Genomic DNA, 16597 nt, shown 5'->3' with positions numbered 1-16597 from the left:
CAACCTACTGCCATTCTTGTTTCCTCCATGCTACTAACCCATTCACCATGCCTCCCTCAATTCTTATTTTTAACAGCACTTTTTAAGGTAAAATTCATATACACTGAAATGCACACACCTTAAGCTACATACTTGACAAATGAATACATCTTTGTAATATACACCTCTCTCATGATATAAGACATTTCTACTTTGCCAGAAGATTCCCACTCATTCCTTACCAGTCAATTCCCCTCACCACGCTACAGGGTGCTCCTAAGAGATAACCACTATTCTAATTTTTTTTCACCTTAAATTCGTATGGAAGGCAGAGTAACAGTCCCCAAAGATGTCCAAGACATAATCTCTGGAACTATGAATACGTTACTTTACATGGCAAAGAGGAATTAAGATTGAAGATAAAAATAAAACTGCTAATCAGCTGATCTTAAAATAGGGAGATTATTGTGAATTATTTGAATGGGCTCAATGTAATCAAAAGGGTCCTTAAAAGTAGAAGAGGGAGGCAGAAGAGGAGGCCAGTGTAATGCAATGCTGGCTTGAAGATTACTCTCGGTCAAGAGTCAAGGAATGCAGACAGCCTCTCTGTAGAAGCTGAAAAAGGCAAGGAAATGTATCTTACTCAGAGCCTGCAGAGAAGAACAAAGTTCTGCCAGTATTTTGATTTTAGCCTCATGAGACCAAGATTTAGACCTTGAACCTACAAAACTGTAAGATAATAAATTTGTGTTTAAAATCAAAATTTGTGGTAATTCATTATGGCAGCAATAAGAAATTAATACAATTAGTTTTACTTATTCCAAAACTCATAAAAATGGAATCATATGTAATTTTTTTAATTTGGCTTTTTTTGGCTCAGCATCATGTCAGTGAAATTCTTGACGGTTTTACCTTCAAATATAATGGATAAATTATTTGTTATGTGTAGGCTTAACTTTTTAAAAACATTGCCAATCTGTTTTTGAAAGGAGCTATATTATTTTGCATTCACCCAGCAACGTATTTGAGTTCCACGTGCCCACACTTGTGTTGTCAATCTTTAATCTTAGCTATTATGGTAGGTGAAAAGTGGTATCTCACTGCAGTTTTAATTTGTATCTCTCCAATGACTAATGATATCGAGTATCATTTTGTGTGCATGTCGGCCATTCATTTACCTTCTTTTTGTGAAATGTCCATTCTTTTGCCCATTCCAAAATACATCAGTAATCTCAAAAATAGTTTGCTAAGAAGCCATACACCAAACACTACATAATACTTGATTCCATTTATATGAAACTCTAGAAAAGGCAAAACTGTATCAACAGAACACAGGGCAGTAGTTGCCTGGGGTTGAGTTACCTACTGTAAAGTGGAAAATGGTTGATGGAAATGCTATAGACCTTGACTGTGTTGATAATTTCGTGACTGCATCCATTTGCCAAAATTCACTGAACCGCACACTTAAAATGGATAGATTTTATTATTTGTATATTATACCTCAACAAAGCAGTTAAATCTGCCAAATTCTTATGTTAAAGTACATGTCCCATTTTTACAATTCTATAAGCAACGTATGAGAACACTGGTTGCTCCACATCCTCAATAAACATTTGGTGGTGTCAGTTCTTTTACGTTTATTTAATTTGAAAGAGAGAGAGAAGAGGCCAGAGAGACAGGGAGAGAGAGAATCCCAAGCAGGCCCCGTGCTATCAGCACAGAGCCTGACGCGGGGCTTGACCTCACAAATCATGAAATCATGATCTGAGCCGAGATGGAGGGATGGATGCCTAACTGACTGAGCCACTCAGGTGCTCCACTGTTGTCAGTTTAAATTTAGTCATTCTAGTGAGTGTGTAATGATGTCTTGTGCTGTAATTTACATTTCCGTGATGATTAATGATGTTGAACACTTTTTGGGGTGCTTAGTGATCACTGGTGTATCTCTCTTTGTTAAATACCTACTCAAGTCTTTGTCCAATTTTTTTTAAGTTTCTTTATTTTGAGAGAGAGAAAGAGAGAGAGAACAGGGAAAGAGGCAGAGAGAGAGGCAGAGACAGAATCCCAAGCGGGCTGTGTCCTGTCAGTGCACAGCCCAATACAGGGCTTGATCTCAGGAACCATGAGGTTATGACCTGAGCCGAAATCAAGAGTCAGATGCTTAACCAACTGAGCCACCCAAGCGCCCCTACTGAACAGTATTTTAAAACACTATGTATTTTTTTCAAAAAAAAATACAGATTTCTAGAAGATATTGTTCTACATAATATATATTCTATCAAGTGGCCAACTGAGATATGCTTACTATTACTGAGAAATTTTTCATAAAGAGAATTAATAGAATCTTTGCAATAAGCTATCATTTTCTTTCTCTTCTTTATTTGCTACCTTTAGCTTCTCCACATACTTGCTCTTGCTCAGAGCTTAAACTGGTAAGATTAAAGTGAGACATATAGGTTTACCAATTCTCAGGTTGGCTCAGGATTTTCATGGTTTTAGCACTTTGAGTCCTGTGTCCCAGGAAAACCCTTAGTCACAAGTAAACCAAGATACATGGTCACCCTATGTATAAATATGGCCTTCAGGAGACCTAGCAGAGTTCTGCCAGCCAGGCTCCAGTGATGCCCTGTCAGAAAGCCCAATCTCCCTAATAAACCACCTAGAACAACATGGACTCAAGTGTGGAAATGCCTCTTCTGTAGCAGGAATGTGAACTGTGAGTCACTACAGTGCAGAGAGGGGCACAAAACATAGCAAGTTTTATAGTTTAACAGATCTGGACTGGCAACTTGGCACCATCATTTACTAGCTATGTGACTTTAATTAACTTGCTTAACTTCTCTCAACTTTTGTTTCCTCATCACTTAAAGGGGGGTGGGGGAAAGATTAACAACACCTACCTCATAGATTTGCCATAAAGACTGAAAAAATATAAGCTAAGGATTTGTACAAATCCTATTATAAAGCACTAAATAAAAGTTTATTATTATTATTTCTATAAAGAACATAACCTTCAGAGAGTATTTGCTGTTATAACAAGTCACTACATCTGCTTCATTTGAGTTTAGTTCACCAAACATTTACTGAATGTGACACAGTGTTCTAGATGCTAAGAATATTGAGTATGAAAAAAGGACAATCATTGCTTTCACAACAAGCTCAGGCTTGTTGGAGAGAATTAATCCTGTTACTGGGGCTGCAGAAGCAGGACTTTTCTTAGTCCTGCTTACTGCTTAACTTAGTCTTTCCTCACTGCCATATTACCATAAATAAATAAATAAATAAATAAATAAATAAATAAATAAATAAATAAGTTTAGTCTGTAATATAAAGTTGGTGAAAATCATCTCAGCAAAAAAGTACAGGTCACTATAGATCACTAAGGAAAAATACACGTGCCACTCTGTAAAACATAAAAGTTATCATAACAGTGCAACTTGCTAAAAGAGTTGGAAATACTTACATCTAGAAATAAAATGACTTAAGGAAGATTGTGTGCTGTTTTTATATTACACACAAGTAGTCAGAAAGTTACATCTAAGGATTTGAAAAGTACCACAGCATCTAATTTGTACTGAATACCTAACGAGCTACAGGATTAATAAAAATTCTCTTTAGCAAGACCGGACTCTTAGGACGAAACTAGTCCTAGATCATAGTAGACAGCTAGTAATTATAATGCCTAATATTTACAGAAGACTTTATGGTCAGCCAAGCACTTTCAGAAATAGGTCATTCAATCCTCAGAACTACTGTTAGGGTATCAACAGGGTAAATAAAGATCATGTTGAAGAAACTGAAGTCCAGAGGGGTTAAGTGAACTCTAGAACTTTCCAGTAGTACAGGTACCCAAGAGTATAGACATTCTGACTCCATGACAGCATTTGAATAAAGGTACTGCTAACTACAATGCAGTTTCACTAATTTTTACCTCAATAAAAGAGACATGAAGGTATAATGTTCCATTCACTGCTGCACGAGAAGTTGAAGGAGGTATTTTATTCATATGTATATATGTATATGTATTCATATATATATATAAAATAATTTCTAGGACATTCTGAAACAATTACAAAGTAACATACCCCTAGAAAAAATGGAAAATATAGAATACAGATTAATTCAGTGAGCATAATGAGGGGTTATTATAGGGATTAGGAGATATCAGATCTATAATTACCAATCCTTTGGAAAAACATGACATGATTATGCTATTTAGACTTTCCATTTAGGATACATTTTTCCATGGATTTAATCCTTTTATCTCTTTGCAAATATACATGTCTCTTGCCAGTTTTTTTAAATATATATAAGCTTAATGTTTTTTTTTTTTTTTTTAATTTTTTTTTTTTTTTCAACGTTTATTTATTTTTGGGACAGAGAGAGACAGAGCATGAACGGGGGAGGGGCAGAGAGAGAGGGAGACACAGAATCGGAAACAGGCTCCAGGCTCTGAGCCATCAGCCCAGAGCCCCACGCGGGGCTTGAACTCACGGACCGCGAGATCGTGACCTGGCTGAAGTCGGACGCTTAACCGACTGCGCCACCCAGGCGCCCCTAAGCTTAATGTTTTTAAAGTATTATAATGAGGATTCTTCTATTAAAAAAAAATTAGGGGCACCTGGGTGGCTCAGTCGGTTGGGCGTCCGACTCTTGATTTCAGCTTGGGTCATGATCCCAGGGTTGTGGGATTGAGCCCTATGTTGGGCTTTGTGCAGAACGTAGAGCCTGCTTAGAATTCTCTCTCTTTCTTTCTCTCTCCCTGCCCCCTTGTACCCCTCTCCCATGCTCATGCTCTTTCTCCCTCTAAAAACTCCAAACAAAAAAATTAGCCCAAGATCAATTAGTCCTCAAGACTAAGAACTGAATGGCTGAGAGAAACAGGTTCTGCAATTAGCACTACAGGCCTCAATCAAAGCTTATTATTCTGATAGATGTGGACGCTGCCTCCTTAGTCTTTGGGCATACCCTCACGTACAGGTCTCCAGTAGACAGCATTCACTGCCTTACACTCCAATCTCAGAGGCAGCAGTAGCAATTTATGTTTCTACTCACTAGTTCAGGAGAGGAAAATTTTTCCGTACCAAAGATTATTAACACCACGGGGGAAAATAAAAGCTACGTTAATCTATTGTACATTTTTCTTTCCCTCCCTCCCTTCCATTCTTTTTTAAACCGCAATTACGAACTTTATTATTTTTTTTAATGTTTTATGTATTTTTGAGAGAGAGAGAGAGAGAGCAAGAGAGCGAGCATAGGTGGGAGAGGGGCAGAGAGTGAGGGAGACACAGAATCCCAAGCAGACTCCAGGTTCCCAGCTGTCAGCACAAAGCCTGACACGGGGCTTGAATCCACGAGCCATATGATCATGACCTGAGCCGAAGTTGGATGCTTAACTGACTCAGCCACCCAGGTGCCCCTATTTGTTGTACATCTTTCACGAGTACAGGACTAGAACACATTTAATGAAAATCTTGAATAGGAAAAACAAAACTTTTTTCAATAAATATGACGAGAGTTCTATGTTATAAGCAATTAACCAAGGTAGGAGGAAAAAGAAATGAAGAAAGAAAAGGATATAATGAATAGAGAAAATTTTAAAATTCTTGGCAATAATGGTCTGGGTCCCTTCATATTCTTCCCACTGTCAAAGTCCTTCCTCCAAGAGAGGCCTAGACTAGCACAGAGTATGCCAGACCTAATCCCTACCATCTGTCAAAACCTTTTCTGTCTTCCTTGACATCACATACCTGCTTTTAGTCTTCTTAGAGTTAAAAGTGTTAGAACTAAGATATTCTTGTGGAAATCTTTCCTGGGTATATATGATATTGGTTAATTTCTCCTGTGTGTTTGAATAAGTATACTAAAACTTGTATTGCTGTATGCTTAAACAACCAGATTAGAGCTAGTATGTTAAATATCCTTCACAGTGTCTATGTAAATCTTCAATCTAATAGCCAAAGCAAAAAAAAAAAAAAACAAACCCCAGAATGTCACCATAAAGTTGTTTTTGATGACTTTAAGCAGAGGTAGGTTAGGAGGGAAATAACATCTGTGTGACCAAACGGACTATTAATTCCTTCAACAAATATTTGCTGAGTGTCTACTGTCTGTGCCAAACACTCAGGTAAACTAGGGATACAATGGTAAAGAAGAAAGACACCATCTGTGGCAAAGGGCAGGGATCAAGTCCCTTTGGAGTAATACTTAATTTACTTGAGAAATCAGGTTCTGAATTTTCAGATAGCTTGAGATTACTCCTTTACACCATCAACACTTAAATATTTAATTCCAATAATTTCTGATGAAAAAAAATTTAAACTGTAATGCCTATATTCCTTTATTGGAAATGACATGTCTAATATATTTTAGCATTTTCTTTATGAGCATCAATTATTGTATTGTGCTATAACATAGTAATTACAAAATATCACTGAAATATGGAGGGTTCTTTGCATATATGCCTACTGGTGTCAAGTTGCTATGTTTTTAGTGTGTCTTGCTTTTAAGTATCTTATTAAAATTATGCAATGTATCATATTGATTAAAAAAAGAATATAACAGACATAACTTTTAAAACAGGATGGAACATTAATACCTTTAAAGCCCCTTGATGCCTCTTTCATACCAAATCTTCCTTCCTCTTAGAGTTAACCAGTAACTTGAATCTTTTGTTTAACATGTGTCGCTTTTTAAGTTTAATTTTTTCCTTCAAATTACTTTTTGTACTTTTAATATGCCTGCTTTTACAAACTCTACCCAAACAGAAATTTGTTAATCTGTTTTAGACAAGGATATGAGAAGCAAGCTCATCAGGACTGTGCTTTTATGTAAAACACGACAGGTTCTAAGAGAAAGCTGGAGGGGATCTCTTTTGAATAAGGCCTTGATGGAGACATCCATTTTGCCTGTTTAAAGGTTTTTTGAATTTAATTCCTGCTACTTAAGATTGTTCCAGATGGCTGAGAATGCCAAGGAGATAACCTTCTAAATCAGGTGTTATGTAGCCAAAGGATTCAGACTAAAAGATACTGAAAGTATTATTAATGGTCATCAAATCCAAACTCTTCATTCCCTATTGAAAAAAATGAAGCCCCAAAAGTCTGAATGACTTGCTTTAAGTCATAGAGCTAGTTAACAGCAGAGCCAAGGTCAGCATTCCAGTCACTCAGATCACTGGTTTTCAACTGGGAACCCCTGCAGGGGATATTTGGCAATGTCTGGAGATATTTTTGTTTGTCACTTTGGGAGGGTGCTACAGAAGCCAGGAATACTGATAAACATCTTCTGAATTATGGGACAGCTTCTCACAACAAAGAATTATCTTGCCCAAAATATCAACAATACTGAGATGGAGAAACCCTGACTTAGAACTACACTTTGTCAGATCTGTGTAATCAACTGTTTACTTAATACAAGTATTCTGAGAAAAAGTGTCAAAATAGATTATTTCCTTTTAGTTAAGCATTCAGGCAGACTTATGGTCCGGTTTGATTCCCTGTGAGATGGAACATGTTAAATAAAGAAATAGAACATACTCACCAGGAGCCAAAACCCAAGGGTCTCCTATCATAATCTGGCAGATCTGGAGCAATCTTACAAGCCTGTATGTTCAGGTACTTAAATATGTGGACTTTGCCTTTTATACATATCTAAAAAAAATAACATAAATGCAACCAAATTATTACTCATCTGAAATATATGTATCCCTTTCTAAAAATCATAATCATCTTTTTATTTAAAGTATATTAGAAATAGAAGGTATTTCTAGCAACCATATATAGTGATATTAAAAATCTAACACTACATTATAACATATTATTTGTTATTTTATGTGTTTATGTGATATATATACACACACACACACACACACACACACACACATTTTTAGTTTCTAGTCATGAATAAGTTTCAGTAACATATAAAATAAATAACTTATGATTATAAATACTGCTAGAATACCAAGTAAACTTATCACACTGATTAGTTAGGCACAGTCAGGAATTTAAAGCATTGCTCTCCATGGATTATACTGGCAACTTTTGCTTTTAGAAATCCAGCAATCATATACAATTATGCTTTGAATCCTACTTTCTGTAAGAGAGAAAAGCAGGAAATGATTAAATATTAAGGTTGTATTTCCGTTGACAAGTAAAAATATAAATTCTTTAGGATTATGAGATCCTTCTACAGTTATGAAGTTTACTCATAAAGCTTTAGAGTTGCCATTCAGAGGTTTGAACAAGACCACGAATCAACTGTAGAGTACAAACTCTATAGTGAAAAATACACACTGGTAAAGTTGTTCAGATTATAGGATGTCTGGAATCTATGTATGAAACTACCTTATAATTACTTTATTATTAGTTTCATTATCAGCCACTGATAAACAAATGACCAAATTGATTAAATGAGGAACTTAAAGATTTTAGAAAATAAAAAGGTACAAAAATGATGTTTAAAAGAAATGTACTGATAATCCTTAGTTCTGAAAGCCAAATATTTTTATTTGTGTCTAGCATTTACATTGGCTACATTCAAGTCTTACTAGAAAGAAATTAACTCAAATTTTATTAGAAAAACTTTAAGGAAAAACACTTCAACTTAAAAAAAAAAAACGTCAATTCAATGAAAGGAAAAAAACATTCTGGAAACATTACCTGTCCTCCATCCCATTTATTCAAGACTTCTAAAGAATGCCTATGTGTGTGAATTTACTTTAAAAGAACTTCATTTCCAACAAAAAAGATAAATGCATAGAATTTCAAGTTTTAAGTTCACCCTTTGTCAAAAAAGTTCACAACATCCTTCAAATCCACTATAGTTTACCTGTGCAGGAGGAGACTGTAGTGGATTGTTATCTAGGGTGATCATCTGTAGGTGCCTGAGGTTCCGATAACAAACGGGGATTGTTGTAATTTTATTGCAGGAGAAGTCGAACCGTATCAAAGGCAACTCTGCCAGCTCTGCCGGGTGATAAGATGGGAATGAACAATTAATAATATTTCAAAACTAGGCAAGTTTTTAAAAAAAATTTTTAACATTTATTCATTTTTGAGAGACAGAGAGAGATAGAGTGAGAGTGGGGGAGGGGCAGAGAGAGAGGGAGACACAGAATCCGAAGCAGATTCCAGGCTATGAGCTGTCAGCACAGAGCCTGATGTGGGGCTTGAACCCACGAACTATGACATCATGACCCGAGTTGAAGTCAGATGCCTAACCGACTGAACCACCCAGGCACCCCAAAACTAGACAAGTTTTATGGGAGCTTCTAATTAAATACAGTGAATTTAATGTATTTATCTCCATTCTTTCTTAACAATGAACTGATACTATAAAATGAAATCTAGTTACTTACAGATGGGAATACTAATAAAAAGCAAGCTATGTGACCACTCACAGAACTAAAGAACCAGAGGCTGATACCACAGAAACACAGGCATAACCAAGGAATCAGATGATAATCTGTACAAAAAACAAGTGCCTAAGTCCCCAACCTCAACTCACGTAGCTAGGGCACTACTCCTTTCCAATCACCACAGAAGTCAACAACTTATTCTCTAGTGAAACTGAATCAAAAGGCTTTGAACTCAGGAAGTTTAGGCACAATGGAAAGTCAGGATGATGAGGTGCTCGTTGAAAATGAAGGCTTTAAGAGAAAGTCTTACACAATGATGAGACCTCAGCGCTTTCCTACCCAACCCCAACCCATCCGAGCCCTAGTATCTGAATAATCTCCCTCCCTTATCCATGGGGGATATGTTCCAAGATCCCCAGTGGATGCTGAAACCAGTTAGTACCAAACCCTATATATACCATGATTTTCCCTATATATACCATGAGACATACCTGTATATGTATACATGATAAAGATTAATTTATAAATTAGGCACAAGAAATGAACAAGAATAACTAATAATAGAATACTTATAACAATGTAGTGTAATCAAAATTATGTAATTATGGTCTCTCTCTCTCTCTCTCTCTCTCTCTGCTAGAAAAAGAGGAAGGAATCAGCCATAGGTACATAAAAAAACTAAGCAAATAAAAAAAAAGAAATTATTAACTCCAGAAAAACAACAACAATAAAAAAAAAATAAATGAGATCAGGGAGCCTGGGTGGCTCAGTCAGTTAAGCGTCCAACTTCGGCTCAGGTCATGATCTCACCGTTCGTGAGTTCTAGCCCCGTGTTGGGCTCTGTGCTGACAGCTCAGACCCTGGAGCCTGCTTCGGATTCTGTATCTCCCTCTCTCTCTGCCCCTCCCCCACTTGTGCTCTGTCTCTCTGTCTGTCTCTCTCAAAAATAAACAAACATTAAAAAAATTTTTTTAAAAATGAAATTAGTACATCAACTGAATTGGCAGGGACCAATATTCATATAGTTATAATAATGTAAATAATAATGCTTTGATCAGAAGTTGTGATAAAACTATACTGGGAAGACAGTAGGAGGGAGGTGAGTTTTTGGATGATGGTGATAGTGTGTAAGGAAGTGAAATCCTCATCTACCACAATGGGAAGCTCACATTAAATGTCAAAATGGATAAATCGAGCAAAGCTCTTAAAGGCACATCATTTAGAAATATGTCAAAAAATGCCAGTGGAAAGAGTCAAAGGCAGAGAAGGCAGATGCTTCTAAACATTAAAGCTGGGGAGGGGGATAGCTGAGGCAGAGGAATGCTATTATTGATTTTAAACTTTTTTTTTTTTTTTTTGGTATTCGTTTAAAAATTTTTTTTAATGTTTTTATTTATTTTTGAAGGAGAGAGAGAGAGAGAGAGAGAGAGAGACAGAGCATGAGCAGGGGAGGAACAGAGAGAGAGGGAGACAGAGAATCCGAAGCAGGCTCCAGGCTCTGAGCTGTCAGCACAGAGCCCAATTGTTTTTTAGTATTTGGGTTAGCACCTCGTGTTATATGGAAGTGCTGAATCACTATATTTGTACACCTGAAACTAATCTTACACTGTATGTTAATTAAGTGGAATTTATTATTATTTTTTTTAATGTTTGTTTATTTTTAAGAGAGAAAGACAGAGACAGGGCATGAGCAGAAGAGGAGCAGAGAGAGGGGGAAACACAGAATCCAAAGCAGGAGCCAGGCTCCAAGCTGAGCTGTCAGCACAAAGCCCAAAGCAGGGCTTGAACTCATGAACCGTGAGATCATTACCTGAGCCAAGTTGGACGCTTAACTGACTGAGCCATCCAGGTGCCCCTAAACTTCTTGAATATTATTTGACTTTCTGAATGATATATTATTTTATAACAATTAAAATTTAAAATCAAAATGGCAATACAACTAAAGACACTAATATCTACCAAATTGTAAAATGTCAGAGACCACCACTTACAATGAACTTCCACACTAACTTGTATAGCTACTGAAATAAAGCTTTCCTGCCATCTCAGTTTAGCTGAATATGCTGAAATTATAAGATAAGCTAATAGAAAACCATTTAAAATTATTTGTGTGACTCACCATTTTCTTGGGAATACACCTTCAAAATCAGATAGAGAAATAAATTAGATGATAAAACTATTAGGCCGCAATTGTCATCTAAAACCCCAAATTTTCATTTTCACTAAAATCCCAATGTTTTCATTAAATGATCTTATATGAAGTCAGTATTATTGCGTTAGTAAGCTTTTAAAGATCAACATAGTAGATGAGTCCCACTACATACTACCTACTACTCTACTGGGTAGAAGGGTAATCTTGGATTGAAATTTGGGGTTGTAAGGTCTGTGCCATGATTTTGTTCAGCTCTGCTGGGGGCCTTCATTCACATTCCTGAGAGGGTAGAAAGCAGGCCCAAGAGGAAATGAGGAAGGCTCTGAAAATACAAGGTGAAAAGTTTACCAGGCTAAAGCGACTGAGAGTAAAGTTAAGCAGGATTTTGGCTAGTGCGATTACAGTAGGGTGTATAAAAGTAGACTGAAAAATCACTTTCTGAGACATTTTCACATCCATAATGTCAAAGCTACACTAGTATGTTAGAGCTAAAAATCATATTGGGTCATAATGGTGTTAACATTTGGATTCTAGAATGAAGCAAAAGCATCATTAGTCAATTCAATATTTACTATACACTGTAAGTCATGTTTTATAGCAGAACCTAGAGCACCAATGTCACGAAAATACCTTCTAAAGGATAGAGTTAAGGGAAAGTGGATGGGAGTACAGATGACACAAGAGTTGCCATGAGCTGATAACTACTGTAGTTGGATGAATCACTGCTCTCATTTATATATGAAATTGTCCATAATAAAATTAAAGAAATATATACTCTGATCTAATAAAATAATAGTTCTCCCCATTTTCATTTCCTTTTATAAAGCTTTTTCTTTCATGAATTCATATTTTGAAGGCTTGATAAATTATACCTAATTTGTATAATCATTTTTATCACTCAAATACATATACCAGAGCTGACAGTGAGCCTAAGATAACCAGCCTCCCAGTGCAGTCTTTCACTCCATTCATTATTCACTCTACATATCACTTCCAAATGTTCATTAGTCCCTACCTGAATGTTTCCAGGGAAGGATAAAGTAATTAAGTTCAAGTCAAGTCCATTTTAAATGGACAGTGCAGGGGGGCCTGGGTGGCGCAGTCGGTTAAGCGTCCGACTTCAGCCAGGTCACGATCTCGCGGTCCGTGAGTTCGAGCCCCGCGTCAGGCTCTGGGCTGATGGCTCAGAGCCTGGAGCCTGTTTCCGATTCTGTGTCTCCCTCTCTCTCTGCCCCTCCCCCGTTCATGCTCTGTCTCTCTCTATCCCAAAAATAAATAAACGTTGAAAAAAAAAAAAATTAAAAAAAAAAAATAAATGGACAGTGCAAAATGTAGGAATGTTTTTCATTATGCTAAAATATCTCATTATCAGAAACATGATATATTTCTCTCAAGTAGTTATGCTTACTGAAACTTCCAGGGAACCTACCCTGAGTTGCTACTTAATTCTGACTAGATCTAAAAATACAATCACTGGTTTATAGTTATTAGAATTTTTCACTGCAGAATCTTTTATTTTTTAAATTTTTATTTTATTTTTTAATGTTTGTTTATTTTTGAGAGACAGAGCATGCACAAGCAGGGGAGGGACAGAGAGACAGAGAATCCCAAGCAGGTTCTGCACTGTCAGTGCAGAGCCTAACTCGAGGCTCAAACCCACAAACCACAAGATGGCAACCTGAACCAAAACCAAGAATCAGCTGCTTAACCAACTGAGCCACCTGCGCACCCCTGAAGAATCTAACTTTTAAAAGTTAGACTGGGTGGCTTAGTCAGTTAAGCAACTGACTCTTGATTTCGGCTCAGGTCATGATCTCATGTTTGTGAGTTCGAGCACCACATCAGGCTCTGTGCTGCTAGTGTGGAGTCTGCGGTGAATTCTCTCTCTCCTTCACTCTCTGCCCCTCCCCTGCACATGCTTATTCTCTCTCTCTCTAAAAATAAATAAACTTAAAATCCACAATGAAACATGTAATAACTAAATCATTATATCTTGAACACTGGCTAGATGTTATCTATCTATCTATCTATCTATCTATCCAAATGTTTATTTATTTAGCTTTGAGAGATAAAAATGTGCATGAGTGGGGGAGGGGCAGAGAGTGAGGGAGGCAAAGAATTCCCAAGCAGGTTCCATGCCGTCAGCACAGAGCCCGACAGGGGGCTCAAACTCATGAACTGTGAGATGATAACCTGAGCTGAAATCAAGAGTCAGATGCTTAACTGAGCCACCCAGGTGCCCCTGCTGTAACTCTTACATATTTTTGTCTTGTACTTATCAGCTCTGAGAGATCTTTAATATAAAAAGACAAATAACAATAAAACAATTATTTTGGGACACCTGGCTGGCTCAGTCAGTAGAGCATGCAACTCTTGATCTCAGAGTTGTAAGTTTGAGCCCCATGTTGGATGTAGAGATTACTTAAAAACAAAATCTTTAAAAATAAATAAATAAAAATAAAACAATTATTTCACCATTTCTTACCTTCAGGCAAACGTAATAAGTGATTTCTTCTGACGTTAAGGTCTCTTAGGGCCTCCAAATTACCAACTTGGGAAGGTATTGTTTGAATTTCATTGCAGCTCACATCCTATTTCAAAAAGATATAAAGTAAAGAATTTTTCTAATATTACAAATTTGTCTGCTTTAAACCATCTGTAAAATGAGGTTAGATAAAGATAATACCTATGGTCTGTCTTAACTGTAAAAAAAATTATGATTCTATGTCCAAGAATAAATCCATAGTTTGTACTAGCATTTAATTTTAAAAACTTATAGGCTTCTGATTTTATAGATATTATATGAATCTACATTAATTTTATGAGAACAAAAATTAAATGACTTAAGATGTGGACAGGAAGCTTAGTATCAGATCAAATGAAAATTCTAGTGAAAAAGTAAATTAGAAAAAACTATAAAAACATCTATTTAGGACAATATTTTATTAAAAACAATTTTTTTTTACATTTATTTATTTTTGAGAGACAGAGAGAGACAGAGCGCAAGCTGGGGAGGGGCAGAGAGAGAGGGAGACACAGAATCTGAAGCAGCCTCCAGGATCTGAGCCATCAGCACAGAGCCCGATGTGGGGCTCAAACTCACGAACCATGAGATCATGACCTGAGCTGAAGTCAGACGCTCAACCGACTGAGCCACCCAGGCGCCCCAATATTTTATTTTATATGTATTTTAATGAGACTGGAAGAAAAAACCAAAACAATGATAAAAATTATAATGATAAAATTAATTGAAAGGAAATCCTACTTTCAAAATACCAGTTCACCTGCTCAAGAATATAAAAATGCACTGAAGATGACTCAAATCATTCTTTATGAAACTGAAAGTGAGGGGAAAATAGTAAAGGGCACATAACTCATAGGCTATGGAAAAAATAGATACTGCCCTATTGGCATTTGATCAAGTTGGTACCAAGACATGTATTATGTAAGCCTTCTGGTATCTTGGTCAACAGTTTGATAACACAGATTCTGAAAAGAGGCTGACTACAGATTCCAAGACTGACAAATTCAGAATTCCATAACTCTGAGACAAGCCACGAAAATGTACAAATCCATGGGGAACAGTAGGAAGTTGTCTAGGTTAATAAAAGCTCCAAGATGCCATATTAACACTTAAAACTCCTCTAGTATATGAGTAAAAAGAAAATATTAATAGACTTAACTATTAGAAAAGACCACTTGCCAAAAACTTCAAACATTATTTTAAAATTTTCCCATAATATTCTTAGAGAAAATAATATTTTTACTTTTCCTACCAATTAATGACTGAAGTAGAATCAGTAGCTGTATTTTTTATTCCAATGCTCTGAGCAGCAAAGTTAAAAGGAAAGAGGTTGAAAGGATAGGGAAAATTGAGCCGAGCCAGAAGACAACAGTAATTTATAATATTTCTCTTGGAAAATGTGTATCTTGAAAGATAGAGGTTTACTTTCACTTAAAAATGAAGGGAAACAGGGGCGCCTGGCTGGTTCAGTCAGAGGAGCATGAGACTCTTGATCTCAGGGTCATGAGTTCAAGCCCCACATTGGGTGTAGAGATTACTAAAAAAATAAAATAAAATAAACTTAAATAAAAGGGGGAAATAAAAGAAAGAAGCAACAGATGTTGTAAGAACAGGTTCCACTGAGTGGGAATCAAAAGCTTATTAAAAAAAAATTATTTTGGGGCGCCTGGGTGGCGCAGTCGGTTAAGCGTCCGACTTCAGCCAGGTCACGATCTCACGGTCCGTGAGTTCGAGCCCCGCGTCGGGCCCTGGGCTGATGGCTCAGAGCCTGGAGCCTGTTTCCGATTCTGTGTCTCCCTCTCTCTCTGCCCATCCCCCGTTCATGCTGTGTCTCTCTCTGTCGCAAAAATAAATAAACGTTGAAAAAAAAAAATTTAAAAAAAAAAATTATTTTAATAAAATAAAAAAAATAACCGGGTTCTGAATAAACAAACATACATTTTTGACTTTATTTCCTAGATCTAACTGCCTCTAAATAAATAGTAGTCTAGTATCTAGACTCCAGATTTAACATATTTGTGAATTTTTACATGTGATTGTTTACATTCATAATCCACCTGAAAAAAAGAGAGAGCTACTGTGTGGTCCAGTTAAATTATACATGTATTTTTTGTTCATGATGTCTATCTTTGTTAATAAACCTACATGGAATGATCCTCCCAAATTTCAATGGACATAACTGTATTGGACCATTTCAGAAATATGAAATGTGGGCTCTGGAGTTAAGGTAGATTGGTTTAAAATTCTACCTCAGTTATGGAACCTTGGGCAAATTACTTAACCTATCTAAGTGCTAGTTTCTTCAGCTGTAATAAGATGATAAGTATTATACCTAATTCATAATGTTACTATGGTGATTAAATGGGAAAAGTCTCATTCCCATGCCCAGGACATAAGTACTAAAGAGTAACAAGGAGTGGTTCATCAAAGTTAAGCTTCTTAGAAAACAGAAGGCAGTAAAGAATAGCTTACTTTAGAGAGGGAGCTAGGTGCTAGAGATAGCATGTAAGGCAAAAAAAATAAGCCTGATCTTTGCAGTGTCCAGTCCCCGAGAGGGGCTCACCCCAAATCAGAACACTGATGC

General features: G+C 36.5%; 1 protein-coding gene and 1 long non-coding RNA gene across 11 annotated transcripts in view; both read right to left on the bottom strand.

Annotated features, from left to right (window-relative positions):
* Window positions 1-16597, bottom strand: part of LRCH3 (leucine rich repeats and calponin homology domain containing 3) — a 125497-nt gene that overhangs the window by 53237 nt on the left and 55663 nt on the right. For all 10 annotated transcript variants that reach the window (XM_086675147.1, XM_086675155.1, XM_086675146.1 and 7 more), the window contains exons 4-6: window positions 13975-14080; window positions 8809-8945; window positions 7522-7631 (exon numbers count right to left, since the gene is read on the bottom strand). In XM_086675147.1, coding sequence (XP_086531273.1) covers window positions 7522-7631; window positions 8809-8945; window positions 13975-14080 — 353 coding nt within the window. The remainder of the gene's footprint in view (window positions 1-7521; window positions 7632-8808; window positions 8946-13974; window positions 14081-16597) is intronic.
* Window positions 4775-7515, bottom strand: LOC147577401 (uncharacterized). The gene is made up of 2 exons (XR_015240235.1): window positions 5078-7515; window positions 4775-5029 (listed from the first exon to the last, which is right to left on the bottom strand). It is a non-coding gene; the product is annotated as an uncharacterized LOC147577401 (long non-coding RNA).

This window comes from Puma concolor, chromosome C2, assembly GCF_028749965.1.
Source record: "Puma concolor isolate L17-30 chromosome C2, mPumCon1.1.hap2, whole genome shotgun sequence".
Taxonomy (NCBI): domain Eukaryota; kingdom Metazoa; phylum Chordata; class Mammalia; order Carnivora; family Felidae; genus Puma; species Puma concolor.
Note: the sequence above shows the minus strand (reverse complement) of the source record. Positions and strands in the feature narration are given on the sequence as shown.